General features: G+C 36.7%; 1 protein-coding gene across 2 annotated transcripts in view; it reads left to right on the top strand.

Annotated features, from left to right (window-relative positions):
- The window catches only part of ZGRF1 (zinc finger GRF-type containing 1), a 66534-nt gene that overhangs the window by 21568 nt on the left and 18720 nt on the right, over window positions 1-26246 (top strand). The window contains exons 6-15 of one of the 2 annotated variants that reach the window (XM_029235539.1): window positions 497-570; window positions 2134-2184; window positions 3977-4060; window positions 6187-6372; window positions 18941-19091; window positions 20881-21536; window positions 22256-22394; window positions 22884-23068; window positions 24702-24898; window positions 26083-26222. In XM_029235539.1, the coding sequence (XP_029091372.1) occupies window positions 497-570; window positions 2134-2184; window positions 3977-4060; window positions 6187-6372; window positions 18941-19091; window positions 20881-21536; window positions 22256-22394; window positions 22884-23068; window positions 24702-24898; window positions 26083-26222 (1863 nt within the window). The remainder of the gene's footprint in view (window positions 1-496; window positions 571-2133; window positions 2185-3976; window positions 4061-6186; window positions 6373-18940; window positions 19092-20880; window positions 21537-22255; window positions 22395-22883; window positions 23069-24701; window positions 24899-26082; window positions 26223-26246) is intronic. The other variant, XM_029235540.1, reaches the window with a different exon arrangement.

Below are 26246 nucleotides of genomic sequence, written 5' to 3'. Positions count from 1 at the left end.
CTCCCAATATTTTCTGAGACCTTTCTCAGAACGCTCTTCTTCGTTCTCAAGCCGGCTGAGTTCCCCCCATCCTCCTTTCCATTCTGCAGGCTTGCCAGCTTTTTCTGTCTCAGAGTCTTTACACTTGTTCTGCCTTTCACCTGAACACCTTTACCCCTGCATAGCTGCTTTTTTCTTGTCTTCAGGTTTCAGCATAAATGTTACTTCCTGTGAGAGATCTCTTCAGGTCATCCTGCTAACGTTACTCTCTCATTTCACCCTGTGTTATGAAACCTTTTTGTATCACGATCTGAATTTATTTATCTTCTGTGTCCCTTTCTTTTCAAGGGATCTTGTTTGTTTTGTTCACTGCTGTTTCCCCAGTGCCTGGCATACTGTATTTTGAAAATAATTGTTATATTCCTTGTTTCACTCAGTTTTAGAAATAAGTTTTTAAAATCTTTAGAGCACTACTATATTTATGATGAACAAGATCATTGGATTTTGTCCATTCTAGCTAGGAAACCATTGACTGCAGTAGTTTCACAAGCTGTACCAAAGTCTCCTCATCTGAACCAGGATCCTCAACAGGTACATTTTTTTCTGTCAGTATATTTATTATTTTGATATAGAATGTTCTATAATTTGTAATGATACTATAGAAATACAGGGGTCTGAAGCTATGTTGGTTCATGACCTCTCCTGTATCTTAGTGAGTTTTTTTATTGCATTGCTTGGCCAAAAGAAACCTAACAGTTCCATTTATTTAGTTAGTAGTATTAAAAACTTAGTAATTTGGTAAGCATTTTGTCTTTTTTTTCCAGTGTTATTGAGATATAATTGACCATATAACATTGTATTAGTTTAAGATGTACAACATAATGATTTGATATATGCATATATTGTGAAATGGTTATGATAAGCATTTTATTTTTAAATAAACACAGTTACTAATGGAATGCATGCACTTGTTGGGCACTGTGCAACTTCTCAAAGCTTGGAATAGATTCAGTTTCTGGGTCCACATTGATTTTTGTATGGCAATTGATTTTTATCATAGCCATTTCCTAAAACCCAGCTTCACAAAGATATGATGTCACTGACAGAAATGACATGAAATCTGATGTTGAAACTGAACTACCTTGAGTTTGCAGTTTGTTCCGTTTCTGACAGATGTCTAATGACACTGTGTTTCCCTCAAATTTAAAATATCTTGTGGAGCCTCTGTTGAGTTCACTGTGGCACCCCAAAGTACCTTGTTACAGCAGTTTGGGAACCATAGAAATAATATAAAAAATAATAGTACTAATTAGGATGAAATGAAATTCTACAATAAGTTATCTAGATTAGTGTTTCTCAGTGAAGATGCTTTTAGCACTTTTGAAGAGACAGTTCTTTCCTTGTTTCATTTACCCCCAGTTTGTATCATATTCTATTTTCCATGTTACTGTTTTTTTAATAATATCAATTTTTTCCTCCTTTTTTTTTTAAATACAGAAAAAGGTAAAGAAAAAATAAAACTTACCATACTACCTGGAGATAATTACTATTAACATTTCCGGCATTTTTGGCCTAATTTTAAAAATATGGTCAGATTGATGGGTACAAATAGTTTTATATCCTTTCTCCTTAATATCATATTGTATTTTCTCACATTATTAAGAACACTTACACATACCTTTTAAAGGTTACTTATCATTCCATCTCGTGGATATCCTACGCTTTGGACAAACAGTTCCCTATTTTGGACATTTAGATCATTTCCAGCATTTTGCTTTTGTAAATAAAACTTTAGTAGATGTTTTTGCACATAAATTATTGTTTACGTTTAGTTATTTCCTTAGATTTGATTCTTAGAAATGGAACTGATAATTTGAGAGGCCAAGAACAACTTTCTTAGATTGTTGATATAAGTCAAATCAAAATATCTCAATGTTTTACAATATGGATATTTGTTTCATTTCATATTTACCAGTACTGAGATCTTTTAAAATTCTTCCTAAGTGAAATAGTATTTAATCAACACTTAGTTTTTATTTCTTTGATTATTAGTAATGGTGACCTTATATTTCTTATGTCTAAAAAAATCTATATTTTATTTTCTAAGTTACTATTACCTTTTGGCTTATCTTATATTAATGTTCTATTCCTAAGATGATAAAAGAAAATGAAGTTGAACCAAGTAAATCACTTCAGTCTTTGCAGGTGAGTTAACTTTTAAAATGTAACATAGCCAGAAATTGTATTCGTATATATAGGTATGGCATGTAATTATACGTTTGTATTCTATATTGCCAGTTTTCAAATTTATTTGTAATTAGTTACCCTTTTATACTCATTTAGATGAGTCTACTGTCTTGTATAAGTGTCCTGTGTAGTCAGTAGAATTTGGGTAAATAACAAATATTTTATCATAAAGCTAATTTTTCAAACTTGCAAGCATTACCTAATCCAAGAATTGTCATTGACAATTACAACTGCACCTGCAGGCTCTGTTGCCTAGAAGAGTACAAAATAAAACAAAATCCATTGTGGTGACTCAATCATTTTTCACCCTTATATTACAAGATCGAGTATAAAATAATGAACAGTCAGCAGCTGCTTACAAATGATCACATTCTTACTGGGTTCTTTTCACTTGAAAAAAATACGGTTTAGGGCTTCCCTGGTGGCGCAGTGGTTGAGAGTCCGCCTGCTGATGCAGGGGACACGGGTTCGTGCCCTGGTCTGGGAGGATCCCACATGCCGTGGAGCGGCTGGGCCCGTGAGCCATGGCCACTGAGCCTGCGCGTCCGGAGCCTCTGCTCCGCAGCAGGAGAGGCCACAACGGTGAGAGGCCCGTGTACCGCAAAAAAAAAAAAAAACAGAAAAACAAAAGAAAACGTTTTAAACTTTTTCAAGTATAATTATCACAAAGTATAAATTGCAAATTAACACTATCACTGTTTTTCCCTCCAGGATGAGTTGCCATTTAAATAAATGTCATATATTTTTAAAGCAAAATATTTTATAATCTCACAATAATGAAAAAGGTCTTAGAATTTTTTGCAAAAAAAAATATTTAAATCTTTTTAGCATTAATATCAAAGTACATTTGTGTTTTTATAATAGCTTTCTTGCTACAACTCTCTGAATCAAAGTCTTCATACACACCTAGTGATAGAAGGAACTTTCAAAACTTAAAATTAGGGTGCTCTTAATATCTAATGCCACCTTCACCTTATTTCTGTAAGTGTGATTAGTCACACAAAGCAAAGGAGCTAGAAGATACAATATGCTAACTAATTTTTTAAACTCACTATATTCAAAAATGCTAGTTCTAAAATATGAGTTGAATGTTTTTAAGATCTACCTGATTGGCAGTTGTGCTTATGTATATTGTTATAAAAGGAAAGTGACTATTATTTGAATAAATACACTATTTTACCTCTTTTAGTGGCAAATTTTTTCTCCATATTTGTTAAACATAAAGAAATTACTTGTACAGTTGAGTTCATTTTCTGAGTCTGTAGTTCATATTAGAAATTATGGCTATTTTATATTGTTACTTGATGAACTAAAAATTACTAGTTGCTGTTGTCTGTATCTTGTGTTTTATGGTGGCTAGAAGATGATTCTCTCTTTAAATAAACTATTACACTTCTTTAATTTTACACTAATTTTTGAATTAAATAATCTGCATTAACATAAATATTAGTATGGGATTTATAACATACCCAGCAATGTTAAAAAAGAATTCAATTAAAAGTTTAGAATTCCAATTTTCTAATATGCTGAGTTTTTAAATTAACTAGTATAGTACTTTCTCTGCTAGAGCACTCCTTTGCCGGGGGTTGCTTATTGTATGTATGTATATAGAGAAGCAAGATGGAGATGACAAGTATCATCATTTTGAAAGGGCAGACTTAACTTTAAGTTTGAGGAATATTTTCCCATCAAACTCATAAACACCTACAAAACTATTTTAGCTAACATACTTATTGATATTTTATCCTAGTTCTTTTCCTTGGGCAGTGAAGAAGAGACTGCTTTTCTAGCTGTTATTCCTAAACAAATGGAGAGAGAAACCTGTGACCCCAAGGTAAAATTTGTGAAGAATTGATTTTCTAAGCCACAGTGTTTTCCTGCTGTTTTTTTACACAACTATCAGAGTTTTCATAAGCAGAAGATTAGTGAGCAAAATGAATTAACCTGGTTTTAAGAACAAGAGACACTAATGACTCCTACCCCTTTTTTTGGTCTTGAGCCCTCTCTCTGTTACTAATGAACTAATGATGCATTATGTATGCATAGGATATCCTAGGGATTGGGCACAAAGATATGTAAAGTACAGTTAATGAATGTTCTGTGTAGAACAAAGTGAAGATGTTTATAACTTTTAATTCATTATAGTTTACTCCACCACTTTTACTTCAGGCTGAAGGGATAGAAGTATATATAACCCAAGCTCTGAGTAATGCTACCCACTCCACAGCAAAAATTGATAGAGACAACAGCATATAAATGGTTGGGTTTTGTAAATAGTGATTCTATTCTTAAAACTCAGCAGATCTCTGGAAAGGATCTACATAGCATCAAAGAAAGCAAGGCACCTGTTTGCTTGTAGAGAATTTGTATTCCACATGAAACAAAGCAGAAATATACAGTCTTTAAAGGTTTAGACTTTTTTTTATTGATATATGTTATGTTTTAAAATTCAGAATAATGTTTTCAACAAGACTCTTGTTTCAGAGGCAATTTAGTTCCTTTCAAATGTGTGATTTAGAATCCTCATTTTTAAATAAGAGAATATTCAGATTATGTATTTTTGTCATTCTATTAGTTTATCAGTTAGAAATAAATTCATTCTCTATGTACATTCCTTTGACTCTACATACTCTTTATTTTTCCACATTCTGGGTAGGCTTTGTCACCCTGCACAGAGTAAAAACCCTAGAACCCTCAATGGGGCAGCAGAGAAAGCCATCTGAAGTCTGAAAGCAGACCAAGTCTCTGAGGGCGTGAAAGCACCCCTCTGAGGTACATGTCTGTCTTGGTACTCTTAGGCCTTTGTTCTCAGAGCTATAGGATCAGATCATCTGGGAAGCTGGGAACCCAGCATCCCTCTTGCTAATAGCCTGATAGTTTACAAAACCCTTAAAGGAAAATGCTTCCTCTGTTCCTTCTCTCTTCCCTTCCTATTATCATGTGTTTATTGATTGCCTCCTGTATTCCAAGCATGGTATTAAATACCAGGTGATATTTAATCATCAGGTGATATCCTGATGAAGCAAGCAGAAGAGTCTTTGCCCTCAAGGAGCTTGCAGTACAGTTAGTATACAGATAAGAAGAAACTTCATTGTAGTGTAATGTGATGTCTATAATGGAAAGTTGTGGGGAATTCCCTGGCAGTCCAGTGGTTAGGACTCCACGCTTTCACTGCGAAGGGCCCGGGTTTGATCCCTGGTCAGGGAACTAAGACTCCACAAGCCATGGCCAAAACAAAAATAAAAAACCAAAAATGTTGTGTAATGTATAGTGGAAGCATAGAGGAAGGAGCACCTGTGTCTTTCTGGCTTAATCAACCCATTATCATTACACTCCTTGTGTTTGTAAAAAAACAAAAAAAAATCATACGTATTAATGTTGACCTTGAATGCAGTTAAATCACTGCACTTTATTTTTTAATGTTTTATTTATTTTTATTTATTTATCTTTGACTGTGTTGCTGTGCGCGGGCTTTCTTCTAGTTGCCACTAGCAGGGGCTGCTCTTCGCTGTGGTGCTCTGGCTTCTCATTGCAGTGGCTTCTCTTATTGCAGAGCATGGGCTCTAGGCGCGTGGGCTTCTGTAGTTGTGGCACACAGGCTCAGTAGTTGTGGCTTGTGGGCTTTAGCACACAGGCTCAGTAGTTGTGGCACATGGGCTTAGTTGCTCCACGGCATGTGGGATTTTCCCGGACCAGGACTGAAACCCATGTCCTCTGCATTGGCAGGCGGATTCTTAATCACTGTGCCACCAGAGAAGCCCCAATCCCTGCACTTTAAATTAGTCTACGCTTAACATATTTTAGGATAATAGGAATATTTCCTGGTTTTCAGTATTAGTCTCTTAGTAATTATTTACATTAATATTCAATAGAAAGCCGAATTATGCATTATTTTCTTTGTATGTGTGTATTGTAAATATGTATACTTATGTAATACTCATTTTTAATAATTTACTATAGCCTGTTGAATTTCAAGGGCATCAAGTGAAAGGATCAGCTGCTAGTGCTGTGATAGTGAGAGGACACAGCTCACAGCTTGAATGCAGTCAGTTTCCAGATAGCATTGTGTATGAAAACTGCACGACAAACAGTTGTTTTTTGACACCAGAGCTGCCTAGCACTTGTATGCAGATTGACTTCTTTCAGGTAAAAAAAAAAAATATATATATATATATATTTTTTTTTTTTTAATTTATTTTATTTATTTATTTTTGGCTGCATTGGGTCTTCAGTTGCTACGCATGGGCTTTCTCTAGTTGCAGCGAGTGGGGGCTACTGTTCGTTGCAGTGCGTGGGCTTCTCATTGTGGTGGCTTCCCTTGTTGCGGAGCATGAGCTCTAGGCACGCGGGTTTCAGTAGTTGTGGCACGTGGGCTCAGTAGCTGTGACTCACGGGCTGTAGAGCGCAGGCTCAGTAGTTGTGGCACACGGGCTTAGTTGCTCCGTGGCATGTGGGATCTTCCCGGACCAGGGCTCGAACCTGTGTCCCCTGCACTGGCAGGTGGATTCTTAACCACTGCACCACCAGGGAAGCCCTTAAAAATATTTTTATAGCTGCATCTTGCCAAATCATTTTCTTTATGTCAATACTAAATTTTGTAAAGAGAGTATATTTAAATCTGTACAGTTGTAAGTTAAAAAAAAGTTTAGTAAATTGACAAGAAATATCATATCTTAAATCAAACTAAATAAGACAAAAATATTTGAAAGATTTACTGCCTTTTTAGGATCAGGAATTTAAAGGATTACTTTTCACTTCAGACAATAGTAGAAATTTATGACAAGAACAGATAGGCAGATTACATATAGAAAATATATTTAACAGCTAGCAGATTTTTTTTTCCTTCTAATATCCACCCCTCTCCCCACTAAGTAGGACACCAAGTACCTGTCATTGCTACCCAAATAGAAAAGGTTATGGAGAAAGGATGTATGCATATATTTGAAACAGTAACTGTTAAAGAGACTTTTTTAAACTTTTCCCTTTTTTATTAAAGCATAATGCACATACAAAATAAGTGCACAGATTGTAAGTGCTCAGCCCAATAATTACCACAAAGTGAACACACCCATGTAACCTCCACCCTTAAGAAATAGAGCATTACCAGCATCTCAGAAGTACCCCTTCTGCCCCCTTTCAATCACTACCCCTTCCATTCTCCCCAAAGATAACCACCATTTTGACTTATAATACCATATATTAGTTTCGCTTTTAAAACTTTAGAGTAATACACAGTGTTTTTTTTGTGTGTCTGCCTTCTTTTGTTCAACATTGCAGTTTTGAACTTCATCCATGTTGTTGCTTGTCGCTGTAGTTTATTCATTTTCATTGCTGGTGTAGGATTCCATTGTGTAAATACACCCCAATACATTCTTCAGTTGTTTAGGTTGTTTGCCTTTGGAGGTTATCACAGATAATAGTGCTGTGAATAATCATGTACTGCTGTGATATATCATGAATGTGTATACACATGACATGCTTCTGTTATTTACACTACCTAGAAGTGTGATTATTGAGTCACTAGATATGCATGTCTTTACTTTTAGTAGATAATGCCAAACTGCTTTCCAAAATGGTTATTAGAGTTTATATTTTCTATCAGGAATGTATGAGAGTCCCCATCACTCTACATCTTCATTAACACTTGGTGCTGACAGTTTTTTGTTTTGAATTTTAGCTATTCTGGTGGGTATGTAGTGTTATTTCATTGTGGTTTTAATTTGCATTTTCCTGCCTAATAATAAGGTTAGGACCTTTTTGTGTATTATTAGCCTTCTCTGTATCCTCTCTCATGAAGTGTTTGTTAAGCTTTCTTCCTCAGTTTTTAATTGGCGTGCTTATCTTCCCTGACTCTGACTTATCTTTCATTCTTAGTGATGCCTTTGATGAATGGAAGTTTATAATTTTCAATACAATACAGTTTATCTATTGTTTCCTTTCTGATTATTGCTTTTTTGTCTTATTTTAGAAGGCTTTCTCTACCCTAAGGTCATAAAGATACTCTCATGTTATCTTGTAGAAGCTTTATTATTTTGCCTTTCACATTTTGATCTGTAATTCACCTATAATTGATTTTTTTTTTTTTTTTTTTGCGGTACGCGGGCCTCTCACTGTTGTGGCCTCTTCCGTTGCGGAGCACAGGCTCTGGACGTGCAGGCTCAGCAGCCATGGCTCACGGGCCCAGCTGCTCTGCGGCATGTGGGATCTTCCCGGACCAGGGCATGAACCCATGTCCCCTGCATCAGCAGGCGGACTCCTAACCACTGCGCCACCAGGGAAGCCCTTCACTTGGATTTTTAATGTTATATTTAGTGGAATATTCTTTTATATTTATTTGAGCATAGTGTTTTATTGTATATCATACTGTTTTGTTTTCTTGTCTTTCTGTGAACACAATACTTTTTATTAACCTTTTTAAATTTTTTAATTTAATTTAATTTTTTTATACAGCAGGTTCTTATTAGTCATCAATTTTATACACATCAGTATGTACATGTCAATCCCAATCGCCCAATTCATCCCACCCCAGCCCCCCCGTGGCATTCCCCTCTTGGTGTCCATACATTTGTTCTCTACATCTGTGTCTCAACTTATGCCCTGCAAACTGGTTCATCTGTACCATTTTTCTAGGTTCCATGTATATGCGTTAATATACAATATTTGTTTTTCTCTTTCTGACTTACTTCACTCTGTATGACAGTCTGTAGATCCATCCACGTCTCAACAAATGATCCAATTTCGTTCCTTTTTATGGCTCAGTAATATTCCACTGCACATATGTACCACATCTTCTTTATCCATTCATCTGTTGATGGGCATTTAGGTTGCTTCCATGTCCTGGCTATTGTAAATAGTGCTGCAACGAACATTGGGGTGCATGTGTCTTTTTAAACTATGATTTTCTCTAGATATAAGCCCAGTAGTGGGATTGCTGGATCATATGGTAATTCTATTTTTAGTTTTTTAAGGAACTTCCATACTGTTCTCCATAGTGGCTGTATCAATTTTCATTCCCACCAACAGTGCAAGAGGGTTCCCTCTACTCCACACCCTCTCCAGCATTTGTTCTTTGTAGATTTACTGATGATGCCCATTCTAACTGGTGTGAGGTGATACCTCAGTGTAGTTTTGATTTGCATTTCTCTAATAATTAGTGATGTTGAGCAGCTTTTCATGTGCTTCGTGGCCATCTGTATGTCTTCTTTGGAGAAATGTCTATTTAGGTCTTCTGCCCATTTTTAGATTGAGTTGTTTGTTTTTTTAATATTGAGCTGCCTGAGCTGTTTATATATTTTGGATATTAATCCTTTGTCTGTTGATTCGTTTTCAAATATTTTCTCCCATTCTGAGGGTTGTCTTTTCATCTTGTTTATGGTTTCCTTTGCTGTGCAAAAGCTTTGAAGTTTCATTAGGTCCCATTTGTCTATTTTTGTTTTTATTTCCATTACTCTAGGAGGTGGATCAAAAAAGATCCTGCTGTAATTTATGTCAAAGAGTGTTCTTCCTATGTTTTCCTCTAAGAGTTTTATAGGACCCGGTCTTACATTTAGGTCTCAAATCCATTTTGAGTTTATTTTTGTGTATGGTGTTAGGGAGTGTTCTAATTTCATTCTTTTACATGTTGCTGTCCAGTTTTCCCAGCACCACTTACTGAAGAGACTGTCTTTTCTCCATTGTATATCCTTGCCTCCTTTGTGATAGATTAGTTGACCATAGGTGTGTGGGTTTATCTCTGGGCTTTCTATCTTGTTCCATTGATCTATGTTTCTGTTTTTGTGCCAGTACCATATTGTCTTGATTACTGTAGCTTTGTAGTATAGTCTGAAGTCAGGGAGTCTGATTCCTCCAGCTCTGTTTTTTTCCTTCAAGACCGCTTTGGCTCTTTGGAGTCTTTTGTGTCTCCATACAAATTTTAAGATTTTTTGTTCTAGCTCTGTAAAAAATGCCATTGGTAATTTGATAGGGATTGCATTGAATCTGTAGATTGCTTTGGGTAGTATAGTCATTTTCACAATATTGATTCTTCCAATCCAAGAACATGGTATATCTCTCCATGTGTTGGTATCATCTTTAATTTCTTACATCAGTGTCTTACAGTTTTCTGCATACAGGTCTTTTGTCTCCCTAGGTAGGTTTATTCATAGGTATTTTATTATTTTTGTTGCAATGGTAAATGGGAGTGTTTCCTTAATTTCTCTTTTCAGATTTTTTATCATTAGTGTATAGGAATGCAAGAGATTTCTGTGCATTCATTTTGTATCCTGCAACTTTACCAGATTCATTGATTAGCTCTAGTAGTTTTCTTGTGGCATCTTTAGGATTCTCTATGTATAGTATCATGTCATCTGGAAACAGTGACAGTTTTACTTCTTCTTTTCCAATTTGTATTCCTTTTATTTCTTTTTCTTCTCTGATTGCCGTGGCTAGGACTTCCAAAACTATGTTGAATACTGGTGGTGATAGTGGACATCCTTGTCTCATTCCTGATCTTAGAGGAAATGCTTTCAGTTTTTCACCATTGAGAATGATGTTTGCTATGGGTTTGTCATATATGACCTTTATTATGTTGAGGTCGGTTCCCTCTATGCCCACTTTCTGGAGAGTTTTTATCATAAATGGTGTTGAATTTTGTCAAAAGCTTTTTCTGCATCTATTGAGATGGTCATAATGGTTTTTATTTTTCAGTTTGTTAATAAGGTATATCACATTGATTGATTTGCGTCTATTGAACAATCCTCATATCCCTGGGATAAATCCCACTTAATCATGGTGTATGATGCTTTTAATGTGCTGTTGGATTCTGTTTGCTAGTATTTTGTTGAGGATTTTTGCATCTGTGTTCATCAGTGATATTGGTCTGTAATTTTCTTTATTTGTAGTATCTTTGTCTGGTTTTGGTATCAGGGTGATGGTGGCCTCATAGAATGAGTTTGGGAGTGTTCCTTCCTCTGCAATTTTTGGAAGAGTTTGAGAAGGATGGGTGTTAGCTCTTCTCTAAATGTTTGATAGAATTCACCTGTGAAGCCATCTGGTCTTGGACTTTGGTTTGTTGGAAGATTTTTAATCACAGTTTCAATTTCATTCCTTGTGATTGGTCTGTTCATATTTTCTATTTCTTCCTGGTTCAGTCTTTGAAGCTTATACCTTTCTAAGAATTTGTCCTTTTCTTCCAGATTGTCCATTTTATTGGCATAGAGTTGCTTGTAGTAGTCTCTTCGGATGCTTTGCATTTCTGTGGTGTCTGTTGTAACTTCTCCTTTTTCCTTTCTCATTTTATTGATTTGAGTCCTCTCCCTCTTTTTCTTGATGAGTCTGGCTAATGGTTTATCAATTTTGTTTATCTTCTCAAAGAACCAGCTTTTAGTTTTATTGATCTTTACTATTTTCTTTGTTTCTATTTCATTTATTTCTGCTCTCATCTTTACGATTTTTTTCCTTCTGCTAACTTTGGGTTTTGTTTGTTCTTCTTTCTCTAGTTCCTTTAGGTGTAAGGTTAGATTGTTTACTTGCGATTTTTCTTGTTTCTTGAGGTAGGCTTGTATAGCTATAAACTTCCCTCTTAGAACTGCTTTTGCTTCCTCCCATAGGTTTTGGATCATCGTGTTTTCATTGTCATTTGTCTCTAGGTATTTTTTGATTTCCTCTTTTATTTCTTCAGTGATCTCTTGATTATTTAGTAACGTATTGTTTAGCCTCCATGTGTTTGTGTCTTTTACGTTTTTTTCCCTGTTATTCATTTCTAATGTCAAAGTGTTGGGGTCAAAAAAGAAGCTTGATATGATTTCAATTTTCTTAATTTTACTGAGGCTTGATTTATGACCCAAGATGTGATCTATCCTGGAGAATGTTCCATGCACACCTGAGAAGAAAGTGTAATCTGCTGATTCTGGTTGGAATGTCGTATAAATATCAATTCAATCTATCTGGTCTATTGTGTCATTTAAAGCTTGTGTTTCCTTATTAATTTTCTGTTTGGATGATCTGTCCATGTAAGTGAGGTGTTAAAGTCCCCCACTATTATTGTGTTACTGTCGATTTCCTCTTTTAGAGCTGTTAACAGTTGCCTTATATATTGAGGTGCTCCTATGTTGGGTGCATATATATTTATAATCGTTATATCTTCTTCTTGGATTGATCCCATGATCATTGTGTAGTGTCCTTCCTTGTCTCTTATAACATTATTTATTTTAATGTCTATTTTATCTGATATGAGTATTGCTACTCCAGCTTTCTTTTGATTCCCATTTGCATGGAATATCTTTTTCCATCCCCTCACTTTCAGTCTGTATGTGTCCCTAGGTCTGAAGTGGGTCTGTTGTAGACAGCATATATATGGGTCTTGTTTTTGTATCCATTCAGCAAGCCTGTGTCTTTTGGTTGGAGCACTTAATCCATTCCCGTTTAAGGTAATTATCGATATGTATGTTCCTATTACCATTTTCTTAATTGTTTTGGATTTGTTTTTGTAGGCCCTTTTCTTCTCTTGTGTTTCCCACATAGAGAACTTCCTTTAGCATTTGTTGTAGAGCTGGTTTGGTGGTGCTGAATTCTCTTAGCTTTGCTTGTCTGTAAAGCTTTTGATTTCTCCATCGAATCTGAATGAGATCCTTGCTGGGTAGAGTAATCTTGGTTGTAGGTTCTTCCCTTTAAACACTTTAAGTATATTATGCCACTCCCTTCTGGCTTGTAGAGTTTCTGCTGAGAAATCAGCTGTTAACCTTATGGGAGTTCCCTTGTATGTTATTTGTTGTTTTTCCCTTGCTGCTTTCAAGAATTTTTCTTTGTCTTTAATTTTTGCCAGTTTGATTACTATGTGTCTCGGCTTGTTTCTCCTTGAGTTTATCCTGTATTGGACTCGCTGCGCTTCCTGGGCTTGGGTGGCTATTTCCTTTCGCATGTGAGGGAAGTTTTCGACTATAATCTCTTCAAATATTTTCTCGGGTCCTTTCTCTCTCTCTTCTCCTTCTAGGACCTATATAATGTGAATGTTGTTGTGTTTAATGTTGTCCCAGAGGTGTCTTAGGCTGTCATCATTTCTTTTCATTCTTTTTTTATTCTGTTCCGCAGAAGTGAATTCCACCATTCTGTCTTCCAGTTCACTTATCCATTCTTCTGCCTGAGTTATTCTGCTATTGATTCCTTCTAGTGTAGTTTTCATTTCAGTTATTGTATTGTGCATCTCTGTTTGTTTGTTCTTTAATTCTTCTAGGTCTTTGTTAAACATTTCTTGCATCTTCTTGATCTTTGTCTCCATTCTTTGTCCGAGGTCGTGGATCATCTTCCCTATCATTTTTCTGAATTCTTTTTCTGGAGGGTTGCCTATCTCCACTTCATTTAGTTGTTTTTCTGGGGTTTTATTTTATTCATTTATCTGGTACATAGCCCTCTGCCTTTTCATCTTGTTCATCTTTCTGTGAATGTGGGTTTTGTTCCACAGGCTGCAGGATTGTAGTTCTTCTTGCTTTTGCTGTCTGCCCTCTGGTGGATGAGGGTAACTAAGTTTCCTGATGGGAGGCACTGGTGGTGGGTAGAGCTGACTGTTGCTGTGGTGGGCAGAGCTCAGTAAAACTTCAATCTGCTTGACTGCTGATGGGTGGGGCTGGGTTCCATCCCTGTTGGTTGTTTGGCCTGAGGCAACCCAACCCTGGAGCCTACCCGGGCTCTTTGGTGGGGCTAATGGCTGACTCTGGGAGGGCTCATGCCGAGGAGTACTTCCCAGAACTTCTGCTGCCAGTGTCCTTGTCCCCACGGTGAGCCACAGCCACCACCCGCCTCTGCAGGAGACCCTCCAACACTAGCAGGTAGGTCTGGTTCAGTCTCCCCTGGGGTCACTGCTCCTTCCCCTGGGTCCCAGTGCGCACACTACTTTGTGTGTGCCCTCCAAGAGTGGAGTCTCTGTTTCCCCCAGTCCTGTCGAAGTCCTGCAATCAAATCCCACTAGCCTTCAAAGTCTGATTCTCTAGGAATTCCTCCTCCTGTTGCCGGACCCCTAGGTTGGGAAGCCTGACGTGGGCCTCAGAACCTTCACTCCAGTGGGTGGACTTCTGTGGTATAAGTGTTCTCCAGTCTGTGAGTCACCCACCCAGCAGTTATGGGATTTGATTTTACTGTGATTGCACCCCTCCTACCATCTCATTGTGGCTTCTCCTTTGTCTTTGGATGTGGGGTATCTTTTTTGGTGAGCTCCAGTGTCTTCCTGTCAGTGATTGTCCAGCAGCTAGTTGTGATTCTGGTGTTCTCACAAGAGGGAGTGAGAGCACGTCCTTCTACTCCGCCATCTTGGTTCAGGGCCACAAATTTTGCTTCGTCCTTAATTTTCTCCCACCAAAAGTATCAGCTTTTGTGAAGGCACCGTCAGTGGCTGCTTGTTTGTTGTATTTCCAGTGCCTTACTCTGTGCCTGACAAATAGAAGCTATCCATGAATACCTTTTTTTGTTTTTAATTGGAGTATAATTGCTTTACAATGTTGTGTTAGTTTCTGCTCTTTATTAATCTTTATTTTTGGCTTTATTGGGTCTCCCTTGCTGCACGTGGGCTTTCTCTAGTTGCGGTCAGTGGGGGCTACTCTTCGTTGCGATGCCCAGGCTTCTCGTTGTGGCTTCTCTTTGCAGAGCATGGGCTCTAGGCGCCGGGCTTCAGTAGTTGTGGCACACGGGCTGTGTAGTTGTGGCTCGTGGGCTTCAACAGTTGTGGCTCGTGAGCTCTAGAGAGCAGGCTCAGTAGTTGTGACGCACAGGCTTAGTTGCTCCATGGCATGTGTGATCTTCCCAGACCAGGGCTCAAACCCATGTCCCCTGCGTTAGCAGGTGGATTCCTAACCACTGTGTCACCAGGGAAGTCCCCACAGTACATTTTTTTCAATGCTAAATCCTAGTGTGATCTTTCTGAAGGCATTTAAACAGCAGAATTGCTTAATATGTCTAATGTTAACAATGCACAAAGTCATATTTAAGTCATCATTATTTGAATAGTATTACTACTTTGCATATAGTTGCACTTGCACAGGCAAAGACAACTATGTCACAGATGTTGCCTGTGCTATTAGAGATGTAAAAATGTCATTTTTGAGGTGCATCCCTATTTCAAAGTTGTTAAGATGTAAGAAACTTGAGTCATAAGAATTGATGAAATATAATGTACCCTGCTTTTCCGGAATGGAACTGGCTTTATAACATATTTCTTTCTGTTTGTCTATGTCTCAAGTTATAACTATAAACTATATGTGTAGAGAGAGATAGGTAAATATATGGATATGCACACACATTTTTTTCTGAACTGATAAGTAGATCTCTATTTTCTAGTTCCCAGATGAAGAAAACTTTCCAAAAGGAGGTACTAGCTTTAATATTGAAGAGAATTTTCAAGTGACAGCTGAGTCTAATAAGGACTCAGTTGAAAATGATTGTAAGTAAATTATAAATAAAATGTAACATTAAGAAGTTATTTGACATTGAACAAACTATGTAAAGATACATGCTTTTTTTTCCCCCCACAGCAATTTTAGATTTCCCTCCTAAAGATTCAGAACATTTATATAATTATTTGGATTATAATTTTAAATCAACAGAGAGGACTTCGTGGGAAGCAAATAAGGTATAATGTAAACAAAGGTTTTTTTGTTGGTTTTGTTGCCTGCACCCTGCGGCTCATGGGATCTTCGTTCCCTGACCAGGGATTGAACCCAGACCCCAGCAGTGAAAGTGCTGAGTCCTAACCATTGGCCCACCAGGGAATTCCCCAAACAAAGTTTTAACAGTTGTGAGTAAAAAATGTTTGTGGTCTTATAAGAAATGACTCTACTAAAAACTAAAATGATAAAAATCTTAAGACTAGATGATTTTTTTTAACATGATCAAGAAAGTTTATGAACAACCAACCATGATTATTTTAGTAATGAAACAGCACAGTATAATTTTTGTTAGAATAAATAACAAAATGTGGATTACTGCTATCTTCTTTGTTATTCAGATGTTTTATTTTTTGCAATGTGACATGAAATGCGAGGCATACATAATTAGAAAGGAAAAAATAGAATTAGATGAATCAACTAAAAATGAGTGCTTCCCTGGTGGCGCAGTGGTTGAGAGTCCGCCTGCTGATTCAGGGGACATGGGTTCGTGCCCTGGTCCGGGAGGATTCCACGTGCCGCGAAGCGGCTGGGCCCATGAGCCATGGCTGCTGAGCCTGCGCGTCCGGAGCTCCGCAGCGGGAGAGGTCACAACAGTGAGAGGCCCGCGTACCACAAAAAAAAAAAAGAAAAAAAAAAAGAGAGGTTTAAAAATAATTTTGTAAAGGAGCTGAAGATAAGATAAACTTGAAAAGTTAATAGCTTTCTTAAACCAAGTAGAAAATATACCAGAAAAAGAGTCCCAAGAGTAGTAACAAATGATATGCAATGAAGTGCCTAGGCATGATCTTAATTGGAAATGTGTGGAACATGTGTGAAATGAGCAATGAAATTTTACTGTGAAATATAAAATTTATGAATAAATAGGAACTCAGCAGTGTTTACTGAATGCCTTCTATAGGTCAGGAACTTGTAAGACTTGGATATAGAGTGTTGGACAAAACAGGAATGATCTCTGATTTTAAAGGCCAGCAGGGGAGAGAGATGTTACTCAAGAGAACAAACAAACTGAGATAACTGCTATACAGAAAAGTTGTGAAGATACTCTGAAATTATAGGGGAATCTACTTTATAGATGATTAGGAAGGCTTCTCCAGCTGTGGCAGCAGTAGGGGGAAGAACATACCACGTACAGAAACAGCAAGTGTAAATACCCTGCGATTGAAAAGAGTTGGGTGGGTTCAAGAATGTGAAAGGAGATCAAAGTAGCTGGATTGTGGAAAGTGACAGGGAAAGTGGTAATTAAATGAAATTGGGAAAGGGAGCAGGACCAGACATACAAAGCCTTGCAGGTCAGGTTAAGAACTTTGATATTGCTCTGTGTTCCCAGGGGAAATCACTGAAGGGTTTTCAGCAGAACACCCATTACATTTACATTTTTAAGAGATCTTGCTGGCTGCTGGGTGGAAGATGCATGTGATGGGCACTGTGGTGGAAGCCAGGGAACCAGTCAAGAGGAGCCGTAGACGATAGTGACTTGAAGTAGAGATTGTGGCAGTGAAAGTGTAGAGCAGTTGATAAAGAGATTTAAGATAAATTTTTGAGTTAGAAGCATGGATGTTGCTGGATTGGATGTAGAGAGTAGGATGAAGGAAGGGCAGGAGAAAGACTCCTGGCTTTTTTGACTTAACAGCGTGGACTGAGGTGGGCTTTACTGAGTGGAGTAAGATGCAGGACTCTATTAGTTGGCTAGGGTTGCTGTAACAAAATACCACAGGATAAGTGGCTTAAACAACAGAAATTTATTTTGTAACAGTTCTGGAAGGTAGAAGTTCAAGATCAAGTTTCTGGTGAGAACTATTCCTGGCTTTCAGATGGCTACTTTTCACTATGCCCTCTCACTATGTCCTCACATGTCCTTCCTTGGTATGTGCACATAGAGAGAGAGAGAGCAAGAGAGAGCACAGCGAGTGAGAACTCTCTTGTTATAAGGATGCTAATTCTGTCAGATTAGGGCATCACTCTCATGACCTCATTTAGCCTTTATTACCTCTTAAAGGCCCTGTCTCCATATACAGTCACACTGGGGGACAGGGAAAGGAAGAAAGCAATAATAAAAGGTGTTGAGTCCAGCTGGGAGCCCTCTAAGAGACCTATAAAACAAAACTTAGAATTGTCCTCCCAAAGAATGAGGAAAGTAAGGTATTTATGCACCAATTCCCACCCCTCTTTGGCTGAAGATTACTCCTGGGCATATTAACCACCTGGCATTTCTGGTCTGCCCTACCTGCTGTCCCAGCGCGCTCCCCCAGCCGCTGTCCTCAGGCAGAATGATGCAGATGCTAGAGGTAGGAAGCCTGGGACAGGTAGGGGAGCAATTCCCCAACTGTAGATGACCTCATAGATGGGCCAAGGAGACATGGCCAGGACAGCAGCAGCGTCTGCTACAGTGGTTAATGGTGGAAAGTTTAGGAAGTTTTCAGTGGGCTGTGCTTCCTGCCATGTGGAGGAATCTGGTCTACAGGGAAAGAGAGAGAAGCAGACTTTCAGAGAAAGATATGGAGTTAGTGACAGCAGTGGAAGCCCTGATTCCAGCTGCCTGTGAGGCCCAAGCCCCAGTTTTGTCTGTTCAATTAGTATTAGATTTTTAGGGTGATTAATTTCTGGAAGCAGCAACAAAATTAAATACTGTTCTAAGGAGAATAACATAGAGAATAATATGACTGTTCAGATGTAGAATATATCAAAAAAGTCCTCCTAGACCTGAGGACCTAAGAGAAAGCTGTCCTTGGGTTTTCAGGAAGTTTTACCTTCACAGCTCCAAACATAAGATCTGATTAAGCCTGAGACCCTTAGACTGGAAACTGATCTTCACAACCAAATCCCCATAACCCAGATCAATCCAAATCAGAATCTGACCCATTTCAAGTAAATCCAACAGGTTTTATGTTCTGTATTTCACTTTCTATTATTCTTGTTTATTTTAGTGAGTTTATTCTGTCCTGCCCCTTTTGGAGGAAGCTTTGCCCCACTATAGCTCTACACAATGTGCTTGAAAGCATTATTTTTACACTAGTTATTAGAATTCATTCAAACTATAGGGAAAAAGATTTTGATCTGTAGTTTTGTCTCTTCTTTCTGGATAGGTGACGTCACCAGAACAAAAGATCTCCACATTAAGCCCTGTTTCTACTTTACCTTTGAACTCAAGAGATGAAGACTTCATACTGGAATTCTCTGAGGAGTCCCTGAAAGCAAGAACTTTACCTGGTGATTTTCACTTTCTCAACTTAGACAGTTGCTACCATATGGCTCTAATCTGTCTGTCCATGTAAAGTGAAGTTTTTTATTTGAGAGATTGTTACTAAACTAAAAATAATCTTGAAACAAGATTCAATGTCTTACGCCCTCAAACCTTCCCACACCCTCTCTCCCTTTTGACTTTTTCTATTGGAGACGGCTCTTATTTTCAAATACAATACTCCCTTCCAGCTTTCTAGTTCCTTCTTATTTCTTCTCTCATCTTCTCATCACAGACCTCTAAAAGTGTCTTCTACCATTGCCAACACTTCTCACAGCTGTAACTCCAGAGCCCGGCCCCTCTACAGCCCCTTCCCCTCTCAGGGAAAGGATTCATTGTGAATGTCTGGTCATGGTTGACCTTAGCATAACCTCTTAGTTCCCCTCTTTTGCTTTGGGATCCTGGCAATATCAGGGAACTCTTCAGTTGCTGCTACCTCAATTGCATTCTCAGGCCTCTGTGTTTTCATACATTTTGACTCTTCCCTGTGAGTAATTTCCTGCTTCTTGATAAGTATAATACATTCTGTAGGATCCCTTTCGCTAACTTTTCTTTTTCTCTCTCTTTTCTTGTAATCTCGTCAATGTATCTTCCCTTGATTCTGAAGTTATATTGGGTGAGGGGTGAAGTTGTAGATAATTTTTTGGTTATGGGTGGATGATATAAAAATAAAAACTAATGTGTCTGGGTAGCTGGGTTGAAGAAGGTTTAGTAGGTGTGGTTGATAGAGGAAACAAGGTAGGAAAGAGTCAGTATGGGAGCTGTGGGTATCTAAAACAAGTGAGGTGACAATGGCCTATAGATGATTTACACAGTTATACCATGAATCTTTTACTATTTAATGAGGTTTTAACTTTTCTGTCAGTGTTGCTTGATCAGCTTGTTAGAATTACAAGGTAACAGTTTATAAAAAAATATCATTGACTGTTCTACTACCTTCCCAAGTGACCTCCAGAGTTTATTCCCAACAAAATAGAAACTCTATCAAGAAGGTACATTATTATAAAATAGGTAAACCATAGCATTTCAGAGAAAAACTTTAAGCTTATATAGTTCCCATGCAGTATTATTCATTATTTATTCAACAAATATTACTGCTTTTTACATTTTCAGGAATATATCAATTACTAACGATGCTGACAGAAGGAATTATAAAACTCAGCCAAAATCTGCCATAACATGAGTTTACCAGAGTTGAACTCTTATCACATAACAATGTATCAAAATAAAGCTAAAAGTCTTCTTTACCCTGAAGGTCAACATATTAGTCTGTGAATGTAATAAATATATAAAGGAAGTTGCAACACATCGATAAATAAACCTTGAACTTCAGTCTCTGGAGAATATAAAGTTGAGAACAAAAAACTAGTTCTGGGTTCTTGTCTTAACTCTGCCAATTGGTAGTCATGTTACCTCTAGGCCTTGTTGCAATCTTATCTATAAAATGAGGATGATGAATCCCTTCTCGGCTGTAAAATACTTTGAAAACTTCAGTGTTATGTAAATATAATGTAGTAATTGGTGGGGCGCTGGTGAGTGGAAATCCTTAGCTAAGAGGGAAGAGAAAAAGAGAAGGATTTCAAGTTTATCAACCTTGGAAAAGTTTCTTTATTTTTTGGAGACTAAAACCATTAAAGTTTTTTAAAGGAAATGTGATATTTTTGTTTGTTTTGGTACAAGGCATGTTGGTACTTTTTGCTTTTTTGTATGGATACCCACTGTTTTCTAGAGATTGGGTGATGTCCGTAATAACATTTTTATTTAACTAGCTTTTTTTTTCTTTAGTAATGAAAAAATCGAGTTCTCTGGAGGATAAGAACCTTCAAAGGCTTTCATTAGTAAGTGGAACCCGAGTTCCACTTATTACTTTGCCACCTGCCAGTGGGCCACCTGATGTAGATTCTTGTTCATATGTGATCGACTGTGACAGGCAAGGGTCTTCTGGTTCTCCAATATTCAACTTTTGTGAAGAGTCAGAAGTTCCTTCTTTTAGCTTTGGGTCAGAGGACCAGAGCGAAACTTCTATCTCTAAAGAATCTAAGGAAGTGACTCCGAGGGACGTTTCACTTTTTGATGATATATCTACTCAAAGCAAGTGGCTGAAATATCAAAACATACTCCAGTGCAACTTGACTACTCCAGACAGAGTTGATCAGAAAGTAACAGATGGCTTCTTTGCTGAGGCTATTTCTGGGATGCATTTTAGTGACACGGGTGAAGGACAGAGTGGTGCTGTGAATGAAAGTTCTGTAGACTCTGTGCATTTGCAAATCATGAAACACATGCTTCAGCAACAGCAGCAGGATTTTAGCAGTCAAGATTTGGTTTCCAGAAAGAAAGCGTTTTCTTTGAATTTAAAGCAGACTTCTAAGACTGAGGAAATTCAAAATGTGTTAAGAGAGTATGCCTGCTACAACTGCAGTGTAACAGGAGATTTTCAGGTGAGGAAATGTACCCGTGTTTTGCATCTTTTTTCCAGTAGTTATTATCTGAATTTCAGCAAAAGAATTACCAAAATCATGTAGGTGCAATGATTTTAATCTCGGAGCCAATGGCTTTGTTTTTTTTTTAGAGTTTTCCAAAACTCTTGCTACACTCACATTTTCTTTGACTTAAGATCTTTCCTAGAGTTTGTGGACGTTAAATGAAATTATATATTTGAAAGTATCTGGTGCAGTATCTGGCACGTAATAGATACTTAATAAATTATAGCTCTGTTTCTACCATCACTTCCACTACTACTGTTACTATGATTGTTTTCATTTTTCACTCTCAGCTCAGTTTTGCTGATCAGATCATTATTAGGGTAAAGATACATCTTATTATACATTGGTTACGAACAGTTCTTACTATAGTTGTAACCAGAAATAGAGATACATAATGATTCACTCACATCAGTTAAGTTTTTCCTAGCAAAAATATTTAAAAACTTATTAAGGGGCAGACAAGAAAAGTTAGTCTTATTTATCATTAAAAGTGCCATGGCATAGCCTTTCTTGCTATACTTAGTTTCTCATTTAAAATTAGAAAATGGTTTTCATGGATTCTGGAAGTCAAAAGAAAAATTTGTTTATTTCCTTTAACATATCTATGGAATTTGCTTATTAGTAAACAGTATTTTTCTGGAGTTGTTATAATAACTTGAATTATTCCATTTCAGGAGATAAATGACTCCGAGCTATGCTTCCCAAGTAGGCAGAAAATAAAATCTACATATCTTCCCCAAAGGCAAATTCACATACCAGCTGTTTTTCAGTCTCCTGCTCATTATAAGCAAATTTTTACATCTTGTCTCATAGGTATGACTGTTATCTTTTTATTTTATTATGATTGATTGCTGCTTAATGTAAATAGTTTAGCTGTAAGAAAGTATATCTTTTATGAATTTTTACATTAAATTGTCTACTTGAGATTTGTTATTTTCTATATATTTAATCCAGTTTTTGACAGCAAGTTGTATTTTAATTTCAGATCAAAGTTGAGTTTTGAGTGGGAAATGACAGCATTATCTTTTTCAAGGTGTAGTTTAAAAAAATTTTTTTAACTGGAAGTGTTACAGATGGTTTTGTTAAGTAGGAAATTTTAAGTATGGTGCATAGTTTGTTTTGTTCAAGAGTAAAACTGGACTTTTAAAAAATGGATGTTAGTATTAGCTTATAGTTTACTGTCAAAAGGCTATTTTCAAATTTAGCTAATACATATCTGATACAAATGTGAAATTATTTTGTATTTAATTTTCATCTGTACCTATGTATTTTTTTAAATTATCTTGAAAAATTTTTTTGTAGAACATTTAAATATATTGCTGTTTGGGTTGGCACAAAGGTTGCACAGAGCTCTTTCAAAAGTTGACATATCGTTTTACACATCATCAAACAGAGACAAACTGAAAAATGTAGAAAATAATGTGCCATCCTGCCATCATCATCAGCCTGCAAAACTTGTCATGGTTAAAAAGGAAGGTCCAAATAAGGTATTGTTCCCTCTTCCCCTCCTTTTATGAGACAAGTCAGTCTCATAAAAGGCTTAGGTACCTATTGCTTTACAACAAGCTTAAAGAGTAAGTCTTGACTGGGAGCCTTCTGCTTGAGACATTAGTAACTAACATATAGTAAACTCTCAATACATTTTTCCTGAAAGATGATTTGCATTCGACGATACAAAAATATGAGTTAAAATCAACCTTCAAGTTGCTTAGGAACTTGTTGCACAGTAGTGGATGGAGAGAGATATATAAAAGGAAATTTTATATAATACTGTAATTGATAAAGTAGGAGGGATATGCCCAAATTACAGTGAGAGCACTGAGAAGGGAATATGTCCCAACCTGAGGGCTTAGAGAATGCAGAGATGAGCCTGAAGGAAGTAAAGGTTAAAGCTGGTCTACTATGTGATCCCTAGTATGAGTAATGTAACTGATAAGGCCAGGGGAATAGAAAAGCATATTGATTTAATTTATACTGCTGATAACATTATTATGGAAGAAGTTAAGTTAGTAAAATGTTTGTAATATTGACCGATGGTTTGTACTCATAAGACTGTGCTTTCACTCATAATAATACAACTTTTCCTCCATTGCTTGCATATTCCACTTCATCATTAGTTGAGTATGTAAATTTGGTTTTAAATTTAGTTTTCAAAAGCAAGAATTCATAAAAATATTATAACCATAGAATAAAATATTATAGAGCCACTAAAAGTGTTTTTTTTTTTTCTTTTTAAGATTATTTGATGACATGGTTGTCATGCTCATAGTATGTTGTTGGGTATAAGAGTTAGGTTATAGACTAGAAAATGTGTTGTTATCTGAGTTTTATTAAAACAATATACATGTGTGTATCCTTGTGTGTGTGTGTGCGCATGCTTGCACTTACGTGAGAAAAAAGTCTGGAAAGAAATGCACGAGGGGCTTCCCTGGTGGCACAGTGGTTGGGAGTCCGCCTGCCAATGCAGGGGACGCGGGTTCGAGCCCTGGTCCGGGAGGATTCCCACATGCCACGGAGCAGCTAGGCCTGTGCGCCACAACTGCTGAGCCTGCGCTCCAGAGCCCGCGAGCCACAACTCCTGAAGCCCGGGCGCCTAGAGCCGGTGCTCTGCAACAAGAGAGGCCACGGCAATGAGGGGCCCGCACACTGCAGCGAAGAGTAGCCCCCACTCACCGCAGCTGGAGAGTCCGCACACAGCGACAGAGACCCAATGCAGCCAAAACTAAATAAATTTTTTAAAAAAAGAGTAAATGTTAAAAAAAAAAAAAGAAATGCACAAGATGTTCCCTATAGTTGTTTTGGGGCAGCTTTCAGGTTTTCTATAGTGAACATGTTAAGTCAGAGATCAATAAATATTATTTGTCAAATAAGATTGAGTTTTCAGAATAGTGTAATTTTTGATAAAAAGTAATAAATGAAAAGTAGGTGGTTTTAAGTTTTAATTTATTGTTTAAATTAATAAAAAGATTAAGTTGTATAGTGGCTAATTTATTGGAGTACATTAATGCCAAGCAGTCTTTATAAAAGTCTTGACAAACATAGTACAAAAACAGTAAAAAAAAAATAAAAAATAAAAACATTATTTTTCTCACTAAAGTTTCAATATCTTTTTCCCCTTAGGGTCGTCTCTTTTATACCTGCGATGGACCCAGAGCTGACCGATGTAAATTTTTCAAGTGGCTTGAAGAAGTGACCCCAGGATATTTAACACAGGAAAAATCTCTACCTAGCATGGTTTTAAATGATATAAAAAGTATTGGCTTGTACTTAAGAAGTCAAAAGATACCTCTCTATGAGGAATGCCAGCTTTTGGTGAGGTATGTTTTATGGTGCCAAGTAATTGCCTCTAATTATATCAGAAAATAGTAACCTCGCAGAATTATGATCAGTTTTCAAAGAGATTGAGATAGGAAGAATGTCTAAAAGATAGAGTACCTCATTTTTTATGACTATAAAATGGCAATAATTCCCTAAAGCTATTTTTGGCCCCCTCTAAACATTGAGCAGTGTCAGCAATATCAGGATTACTGGCAGGAATGCCATTTTTCTAAGCATTTTTACATATAATCATAATTCTAAGGGAAACCCTATCAAAAAAATCACAAGAATAATTTTTATCAGCACAGGATAATACATATTGGTCATTCACAAGCCTGAACTACATAGTTTATAGGATGATAGAATGCTACTTTTTGGAAACATGTCTTACAAAAGTTGGATTACCCAAAAAGTAAATATAATGAGCATTTGCATGGTAATTTAATAATAACAGCATTTATTGGGAGTTTGTACATGCCAGGCACTCTTCTAAGCACTTTGCATGTATTATTTCATTTAATCATCATAATTTATAAGAAATGGTAATATGATAATTTATTATTCCACTTTTACACTTATAGAAACTGAAGTACCCTGTCTTTTAGATACTATTCCTATCTCAATCTCTTTTAAAACTAATGATGTTTCTGTGAGGCTTGCTATTTTCTTCCTTTGACACAATGTATTTTTATTGTGTATATATGTATGAAAGTATATAAACATACACATCCCTGGTTCTTGCCTCTTCATACTGTATTTTAAAGATTTTTTTAAAAAAGTTGTACCTTCAAACTTCCAGTTATAAAATAAATAAGTCCTGCAGATGTAATGTATAGCATGGTGACTATAGTTAATATTACTTTACTGTATATTTGAAAAGTGGTGAGAGAGTAAGAGCTCATTACAAGAAAAAATTTTATACACGCAATGAGTTCTTCAGTGCTTTTTTAAAAAATTCAATTTATTTAAAAATAAAAACTTCATCCATTTTCTTCACAAGAAAAAACTTTGTGTGGCAATAGATGTTAACCAGACTTATGCTGATAATTTCACAGTATATACATATATCAAATCATTATGTTGTACACCTGAAACTAATATAATGTTATATGTCAGTTATATCTCAAAAAAAAAATCATACCTTAATATTCAAATTCACTTTTGTCTTTTACTCATTTTGCAGAAAAGGGTTTGATTTTCAAAGAAAACAGTATGGTAAACTAAAGAAGTTTACTACTGTAGATCCTGAATTTTATAATGAACCTAAGAGCAAACTTTATCTTAAGCTGAGTCGGAAGGAAAGTTCTTCGACTTACAGCAAAGGTAAGTTGATCTGATTATGTTGTG

The sequence above is a fragment of the Monodon monoceros genome, unplaced genomic scaffold (assembly GCF_005190385.1).
Source record: "Monodon monoceros isolate NGI ecotype Baffin Bay Population unplaced genomic scaffold, NGI_Narwhal_1 Super_Scaffold_20, whole genome shotgun sequence".
In the NCBI taxonomy this organism is placed as follows: Eukaryota; Metazoa; Chordata; class Mammalia; order Artiodactyla; family Monodontidae; genus Monodon; species Monodon monoceros.
Note: the sequence above shows the minus strand (reverse complement) of the source record. Positions and strands in the feature narration are given on the sequence as shown.